At 39.0% G+C, this 8,791-nt stretch overlaps 1 protein-coding gene across 2 annotated transcripts; it reads left to right on the top strand.

Annotated features, from left to right (window-relative positions):
* The first annotated feature begins 2,622 nt into the window (after nucleotides 1-2,622).
* Nucleotides 2,623-3,920, top strand: LOC124384651 (polyadenylate-binding protein 1-A-like). 2 transcript variants are annotated; one of them, XM_046847688.1, is made up of 3 exons: nucleotides 2,623-2,713; nucleotides 2,885-3,105; nucleotides 3,782-3,920. In XM_046847688.1, the coding sequence occupies exons 1-3, from the start codon at nucleotides 2,660-2,662 to the stop codon at nucleotides 3,867-3,869; spliced, it is 363 nt and encodes a 120-aa protein (XP_046703644.1). In that variant the 5' UTR covers nucleotides 2,623-2,659; the 3' UTR covers nucleotides 3,870-3,920. The 2 variants fall into 2 exon arrangements, 1 of the variants encoding a protein (XP_046703644.1); XR_006925438.1 differs by lacking the exons at nucleotides 2,623-2,713; nucleotides 2,885-3,105 and adding an exon at nucleotides 3,321-3,380.
* Nucleotides 3,921-8,791: the final 4,871 nt, after the last annotated feature.

Raw genomic sequence — 8,791 nt, 5'->3', positions numbered from 1 at the left:
CAAAAGTCTTGGGGATCATCAAGATGTTTTCTGGCAAAACTGAGACGAGCCTTTATGTTCTTTTTGCTCAGCAGCTGTTTCTGTCTTAGATCTTTGCTGTGTAGATAAATTTTGCCGTCTCTTTCTCATGGTGGAGTCATGAACACTGACCTTAACTGAGGCAAGTGAGGCTGCAGTTCTTTGGATGTTGTTATGGGGTCTTTTGTGATCTCTTGGATGAGTCGTCGTTGTGCTCTTGGGGTAATTTTGGTCAGCCGGCCACTCCTGGGAAGGTCACTGTTTCATGTTTTTGCCATGTGTGAACAAAAAAGTTAGCACAGTTTTAACAGGGGGGCAAACACTTTTTCACACGGGGCCATGTAGTTTTGGATTTTGTTTCCCCTTTATTTAAAATCTGCATGTCGTGTTCACTTGTGTATCTTTTACTAATATTTAAATTAGTTTGACGATCTGAAATATTAAAGTGTGACAAACATGCAAATAAACAGTGTTGTGCCGGTAACGCGTTACTTTTGACAATAACTAATACTGTAACAATACTGTAAAATAAAGTAACTCCGCTACCATTACAGTATGGTGCGTTACCGTTACTTTTATAAATGAATGCATTTGGGCTGAAGTGTAGACTACAGCCTAACCAGCTTACAGCAGCGATTGTAGGATTGGTGGATGAACCACTGTAAACAGGAAGAAGACGCGCTGTGGGCGTCTCCGTTATTCAGGTCTGTAATGGCAAGTCGAGGCGAGAGCAAGACGAGTTTCTCAAAGTGGAAATATGCTCATTATTTCACTTTAGTTGAGTATAAAGACAAAAAATGTCAAATGTAAGCTGTGTCTTTCTGGTTCGAAGCTCGTATCTACTGATAAACAGCAACTCCAATCTGCTTAAGCTCCTTCAGAATCTACATGCCTCGACGAAGCTAGAAGCTAACCCGGTGTTCTGTTTTCATACTTCAGCTGTAAAAAGAACATGTTTAAGAGCTCAACACAACAGCAGAAGCCACTTTAGTTTTTGATTGTGAATATATTATTCAGCTTGTTTTGTTATTTATTTCAGAAATGCTTGTGATATATTCAGTTTGTGCTGCTCTGACTTTAATAAAATAGTGTTTAAAAATGACTTTGTGTTTAAGTCAGTTTTGTGTTTGTAGACTATAACACATAAAAGGGCATTAATGGGAACATTAAAGAAGGTTCTTTAAAAAAGTAACTAAAAAGTTACTTTTAACAGTAACACATTACTTTTTGGTGTAAATAATCAACTAAGTAATTGAGTAGGAAATTAAAATCAGAGGCTCAAGAGCATGTCTCCACTGTGGGTCAAACCCAAGACCTTCTGCATGTAAAACAGACATGATGACCACTACACTCCAGTATTAACAATCAATGACTGTTTCTTCCAATGTTATAAATCACTATATACTGCTCCTTTATCTGCTGACACTTCAACATTAGAGGTAAGTGTAGGTACAGCATTACAATTGGATGAGTTTATATCTGATACAGAAATAGCCTTAGCAAGTCTGCCTTCTGGTAAATCACCTGGACCAGGATACGAAAATCTTAGCAAAAACTCTGACCTGCCGTCTGGAGAAAGTTCTGTCTTGTGTTATTTCACCTGAACAAACAGTCTTCATCAAGAACAAATACTCTTCTTGTAATATTGGGCGCATGTTGAATGTTATATAGTACAGACCAAAAGTTTGGACACACCTTCTCATTCAAAGAGTTTTCTTTATTTTCATGACTATGAAAATTGTAGATTCACACTGAAGGCATCAAAACTATGAATTAACACATGTGGAATTATATATGGAATTATATACATAACAAAAAAGTGTGAAACAACTGAAAAATGTCATATTCTAGGTTCTTCAAAGTAGCCACCTTTTGCTTTGATTACTGCTTTGCACACTCTTGGCATTCTCTTGATGAGCTTCAAGAGGTAGTCACCTGAAATGGTCTTCCAACAGTCTTGAAGGAGTTCCCCGAGAGATGCTTGGCACTTGTTGGCCCTTTTGCCTTCACTCTGCAGTCCAGCTCACCCCTAAACCATCTCGATTGGGTTCAGGTCCGGTGACTGTGGAAGCCAGGTCATCTGGCGCAGCACCCCATCACTCTCCTTCTTGGTCAAATAGCCCTTGATGCCTTCAGTGTGACTCTACAATTTTCATAGTCATGAAAATAAAGAAAACTCTTTGAATGAGAAGGTGTGTCCATACTGTTGGTCTGTACTGTATATAACCCATCTCTATCTGACACTTCTTTAGAGGTGGAGGAGCAGAAGGTTGAGAAGCAGAAGGTTGAGAAGCAGAAGGTGGAGAAGCAGAAGTTGAGGAGCAGAAGGTGGAGGATCAAAAAGAACAGGCTGAAGTCCTTTGGACTTTTGGAGACTTTAGAGAATGTGAGAAAATGTATAACTGTGTGTAGATAATCAGGTAAAATATTATTTATGAGTCTGACTTTGTTGAAGGTGTTTATGTCTCACCATAAATCTGATTATCACGAATCACACAGCACAACTTACTCAAAAGTCCAATGCAGAATGCTTCCTGGTTTTTTTTAACCTAAAGAAATGTAAATGAAGTGATGAACACACTGGATGTTGTTGTTCTGTAGACAGTCACACTGCTGCTGAGAAATCTGGACTGTATTGTGGATGAAGGACGTGTACGAAGCGTTCCTGAGATTTGGGACTGTCCTCACTGCACACGTCCTTTATAACTACTGATCCTTACATTTTCCTTCTTTCTCAGTAACTTGGGGTTTCCTCCCCGTACTCAGCTGGAGTATTTTCTGAATGTGGAGAGCTCTGATATTGCGAACCTTTAACACGTTTGATGTGCGTTCTTTGCTTTGTGTTTCTGCTCGCTGTCCCGTACAGGTCATGATGGAGAACAGACGCTCAAAAGACATCGGGTGTGTGACGTTTTCATCTCCTGATGAGGCTCGAGTAGACATTATGGAGATGAACGGCAGGGTGCTGGGCAGCAGGACTGTGTACTTAAGTCCCTCTCAGTCCCTCTCAGAATGTAGAAACCATCTGACCTTCAAAACCCTGCCCAGACCCAAGACCCAACGCCAACAAGAACATCCATCCACAGAGTGAGTCAAAGCCGTCCGATTAGTTTTGTGTTAAGTGCAGTTAAAGATTTAAAACAGAAGAGAACTTTTTATGTTAGCAAAATTTACCTTCTGATTGGATGCTAACATGAGATGATTGTCTGCATCTACAGATGTTCCAGTTGCAGATCCTGGAAAAGAAAACCAGCAGCAGTGGAACAGGCGATTCACACCACAGCCTCTCAGACTGGACACACAGGAACTATTCTGATTCTATTTCCAGTGTGTTTTATAGAGACCTTCATGATCTGGAGCAGGTTTTGGTCACAGCTGTGTTTGGTCACATGTAATAATTGGTTTAATACTGAGTGATTGATCAGTGTGTATTATTAAAGTCAGCAATGTAAACACACACATGCACTCAAACATTGGATGCTGAATTTGTTCTGTTTTCTGTAGGAATTAGGATTAGATCCTCTATTATACCAGAACCAGTGTACACTTGCAGCAAGTTTCTGCTCTCAGAAAATGACCTTTAAATAAAAGTGCTTCATTGTTCATTCACCAGTGAGACCAGAACCTTGTTAATAAAAGAACACCGCTGTTCTGTTTATATTATAGGATACAGACAGTGCTTGTTTTTTCTCATGGTTTTCTACATGAGAGTGATGTAATGCTCATGTTTTTGCTTTCTGTATCTCCTCACTCACTCCTACAGGTGGTACTGCACAATTGACGGTCCAAAGGCTTTGGATTTGTCTGATATTCCTCTCTGGATGAAGACACTAATGCCATCAGAGAGTTGAATGGAAAGCTGGTGAGCAGGAGGTCACTGTGTATCACTATGGCTGAGCAGTGGACAGAGAGCAGCCGCCACACCAAGCCCTACCTCCATCCATCCAGGAACATGCAGTGGTTCCATCTACAGCGTAAGTCATACTGTCCTCATAATGTCCTACAAAACTACTAAACACACACACTGTGTACCGGTCAAACACACACATTATGTAAAGTAACACATCTCTGTTTTTCTCTTTCAGGTCATCGTGCTGTCGTTCTGTTCCACTGAATTCATCATTTTATTTATTTTGCTTTTAATTATTATTTCTTTCTCTTTTTTACAGAAATAGTTTTATTACTGTAAATAAATATGTAAATAACTAACAGTAATGAAGGTGTTTCATTATTGATCATTCATAAAATTCCCTCTTAATACATGAGAACTTTCATTAGAACTGAAAGAGACGGTGCTGTGAAAAGAGAACAGTAATAACAGAGTTGTGTTCGTGAAAACCCTGGAAACAGATCATGTAAATACACTACTCTGACGCTGACACCATTTATTTAATGGATGAATAAAATTGATCTGAAATAAATTCAAATATTTAAGCTGTAATACTGCACTGTATTTAACTTATTATTATTATTATTATTATTATTATTATATATTGTTATAATTTTAAATGTATTGATAGATTTTATTTTGAAACTTTATATTTTGATGTTTTATTTCAGTTAATACATTTTTTATTGTATTTAATTTGTGTCGGTTTATGTTCTAATCTCTAATATACACTAAAAGCCTTTATATTTATAAATGTGTATTTAAATCACAGATATTAAAAATTAATAATATGTAAAAGATCTAATATCTACCAAAAAAAATTACTCAGTGTTGATTTAAGATGTTTGGACATTTATTCCAGCTCATAAATCCTATAAAACATGCAGCATTAAACATGAACTTCCAGCAGATGAACATCTCATAATACTGTCTGGAAGTGAGAAATGTACAGGTTGTTTTACTCCATACACATGAACTTACTTTGATCAGAAACACAATCATACTCCAAATCAATTAATCAATAAAGTCAATAAAAGAATCCCAAACTGCTGTGTGTCTTGTCCTCGCTATTAATGACGTCATTAGAGCTCCACTACTTCTAATGACCTGCTGTGACAGTGAGCTCTAATACACATCACACTGCCACCTACTGGTCATTTATGATTCTGCAACATTCATAGAGTCACTCCGGTCAACTTCCGGTTCTCAACTCGGATTCACTCGCTTTATACACAGTTTACAGCCGTTTTTATCTTATTTATGACTGTAATATCGCTCTTCTCTCAGGAACAACAGAAAAGCTGTGAAGACATGATATTTTATCCGCTCTTTACCTCTGTAATGTGCGCATGCGCATAGTGTCAGGTTAAAAGAGACCGGGTTACGTCACAGACGGAGGCGGGGCATCTGCCTGTGACGTCACAGTAAGGCAACCTCTATAATTGGAAACGCGTCTCTGTTTCTCTCATTTCCGAGATTTTTGCTTGTGACTAAAGAGGCATAAACATGGAGCTCTTCAGAAGGTTTAGAGAGATTTTTCAAACCAGAAGATCGAAGAAAACTAAGCAGATTGCTGAAATGAAGGAGAAGCTGGAACACATGGAGAAAGTAGTGAAAGACTTGGATGCATTTTCTCTTCTAATGATAGAGAAGATAACAGAAGAGAAAGAAGAGAAAGCCATTCTGCTACAGACGGTGCAAAAGCTGGAGGCTACTTTGGCTTCTGAGCGAAAGCAGCAGGAACAGGACATAACTGAGAGAAGCCAGAGCTGGGCGAGAGAACAAAAACAACTGGAGGAACGTGTTGCTCAGCTTGAGTTTATTTTGGAGCAGACCACCATGGAGCTCCAGTCTTCCTTGAAAATCAATGAGGAACTGGAGAAAACTGTAGAATGTGAGAGAGAGAGCTGGACAAGAGAACAAACGAAAGTGGAGAAACATGTTGCTCAGCTTGAGGTCACTTTGGAACAGACCACCATGGAGCTCCAGTCTTCCCTGAAAATCCATGAGGAACTGGAGAAAACTGTAAAATGTGAGAGAGAGAGCTGGAAGAGAGAACAAAAACGACTGGAGGAACATGTTGCTCAGCTTAAGCTCACTTTGGAACAGACCACCATGGAGCTCCAGGATACTCAGAATCACTGTGAGAAAATAAAAAATAGTGCAGAGCAGGAGAGAGATCATTTGATCAGAGAGAAAGAGCGACTGGAGGAACGTGTTGATCAGTTTAAGCCCACGTCGGATTTTAAAGAAAAACAGGAGGATGAAAGAGAGAAAACTAAACTTGACATAGAGGAGAGGAACAACTTACAGCTTCAGACCAACAGGGGGCTCCAGGATACCCAGAATCTCTGTGAGGAAGAAAAGAAGACTTCAGAGAATAAAACAGATCATTATATGAGAGTCCGAGAGCGATGGGAGGAAATTGTTGCTCAGCTGAGACAAGAAAACATTCAAAAGAAAAGGAGAAATAGAAAAAAAAGAAGACGACAAGAGAAACAGAGAGTCTGAACATGCCTTTTTCCTCTTTCTGTTTCTCTTTTGGCTATTTATGATAGTTTTACACTTATAGTCAATAGTATAAAGCTGAGTGTAAAGCTATTGTATCTTGTAGATCGTCTCGTCTTTTGATCATTTTTTATTTCTGTCTTGTCAAATCTTTTTTTTCATCTTTTTTTAAATCTTGATTTTAATCTTTTACTACAAAGAGTCACAATAAACACTAATAACAACCATTATTTTTGTCTTCCTTACAAACGACGTATGACCTCCTCATGGATTCTTCCACTTAGTTTATTTCGCTCTTGTGGGGCAGGGGGCTGTGGCTCGGGGTCATAATGCTGAGGGGGAGGGAGGTCAGGAGGAGAGGAAACTGGTCCTCAGTGCCACATTGTGCAAAACACCACACACCCTGATAATCTTACACACTTTTTCCGGGTGGTATAAAAGTCTTCCACCTGAGACATCCAGAGCTCCACATCTGCATTTCTGGAGGTGAGGAGCATCTGAGGGGTGAAGCCTCTGTCACCTGTCATATTATAGACTACATCAGGACAATGTTTACAATTTCTACATGTTGTTAAAGTCACCAAGAAGCCAGTCATCACGTCCTGCAGCTGCATAGATCACATAGATCCAGGAGCACAGCTGTAGGAATCTAAATCAGCTTATTATTCAGTCATCATCATGGGCGAGAAATCATCATGGTCCCTGGAGACTCTTTCTCTCCTTAATCTTCCATTGGTGTAATCCTCCAGCAGTGCCATCATGCAGCATTACACACGGGGGTCACCACAGCATTTATATGTTTACAGTAATTACACTGATCATTAACACCTTGGCAAAATCAGCATGAATTAGTGGCATCACCACCCGAGATACAATTTGAAGATGAAAATGTGACATGTGAACACGTTTCTTCATGCCAGTTTTGTCATGAACATCATTATAGTTAGGACTGAAAATGAGAACATAAAGAGAGTAACGACTGTGTGAGAGCGTAATGGCTGCATTTCCAGATTTATTGAAGGAAAATATGTAGTTATTTACACTGTGTTCTGCAGTTATCTAATGGTAGGGATTTGATGTTCTCCTGTATTCCATGCAGTCGGGCATCTCCTCCTCCTGCGCTCCCGTAGTGGAATGTGATGGTGAGACGCCGCTGATTACAAATTTAGAGTGAATTTTTATTTAACATTTGAGTTGGATTTTATAAGAAGGTGTTTATGAAACAACTATCACTCAGTACAAACCCAAATAACCTGCAGGATTTCATCTTCATGATCACAACACTTCAAACAAAACATCTACAGTACATACAGGATTCAGGGCCATTTTTCAATATTTATATGTTACAGTAATTTTGTATTATTTATATTAGGAGTCTTTAACGACTCTGTGCATATGTTTAAAAAATGACCATGTTACTGTGTGTACAATGATACTAATTGTGTTCATGTATTACAAACACTTTATTAGGAGCACCTATATATTCATATACACTGTGTGTGTGTGTGTGTGTGTGTGTGTGTGTGTGTGTGTGTGTGTGATTATTTGTACAAAGAGTTCCGTCTCATCACTTTCGTTATTTTAGATCAAACATGTGCACTACTACTATCAGGTAAAATACAATGTACTTGTAGGAAAAAACACCAAAAACAAAGTGTCCAAAAACTTACGACCCCCAGGCTGAAAAGTCCATGCAGAAACAAAACAGAGTAAGAACAGGAGCTTTGAGGGTTGGGATTTGGACTGTAGTTTATGTTAACAGTCTGCTACACTGACTCAGGACTACAGTTTGTATCTGATCATCACTTCACCTCAACATCATTTAGCTGTAATAAATGGACATTCAGTGAAACCCAGATGAGGACGGGTTCCCTCTTGAGTCTGGTTCCTCTCAAGGTTTCTTCCTTATGCCGTCTCGGGGAGTTTTTTCTCGCCGCAGTCGCCACCGGCTTGTTCATCAGAGACAAACTTACACATAAAGAACATCATATTTCTTATTTCTCAGAGACGCCAATGTTTTTACTTGTATGTTCCTTTCTTTGATGATACAGTAATTTCTGTAGCACTCAGCGATTCTCCTCTGTCTTGCGCTTCAGACATTTTGCCTCAGTGTGCTCTAGTAGTCTAGTAGTGTTTTTAGTCATTTTTATTATTAAAAAAAAGATTTTGCAGGAGACTTGCGAATGATTTTATTCTTCCAAAACCCACACAATCGAGTATTTTAAAGACCGCACCCGTATTCACCCATTAAATATTACAAATCCAGCAGTGCCATCATGCAGCATTACACACGGGGGTCACCACAGCATTTATATGTTTACAGTAATTACACTGATCATTAACACTGTGATTCTGGTCGGTATATAAGGAAGTGCT

The sequence above is a fragment of the Silurus meridionalis genome, chromosome 4, assembly GCF_014805685.1.
Source record: "Silurus meridionalis isolate SWU-2019-XX chromosome 4, ASM1480568v1, whole genome shotgun sequence".
Lineage (NCBI taxonomy): Eukaryota > Metazoa > Chordata > Actinopteri > Siluriformes > Siluridae > Silurus > Silurus meridionalis.
The sequence above is the reverse complement of the archived record's forward strand: the minus strand, read 5'-3'. Positions and strand labels throughout refer to the sequence as shown.

Coding starts and splice junctions, on each gene's coding strand:
- LOC124384651 (XM_046847688.1), top strand. CDS start 2,660: ATGAAGGACGTGTACGAAGCGTTCCTGAGATTTGGGACTGTCCTCACT. Junction 2,714..2,884: donor GGACTGTCCTCACTGCACAC/GTCCTTTATAAC, acceptor TGTCCCGTACAG/GTCATGATGGAGAACAGACG. Junction 3,106..3,781: donor CAAGAACATCCATCCACAGA/GTGAGTCAAAGC, acceptor TCACTCCTACAG/GTGGTACTGCACAATTGACG.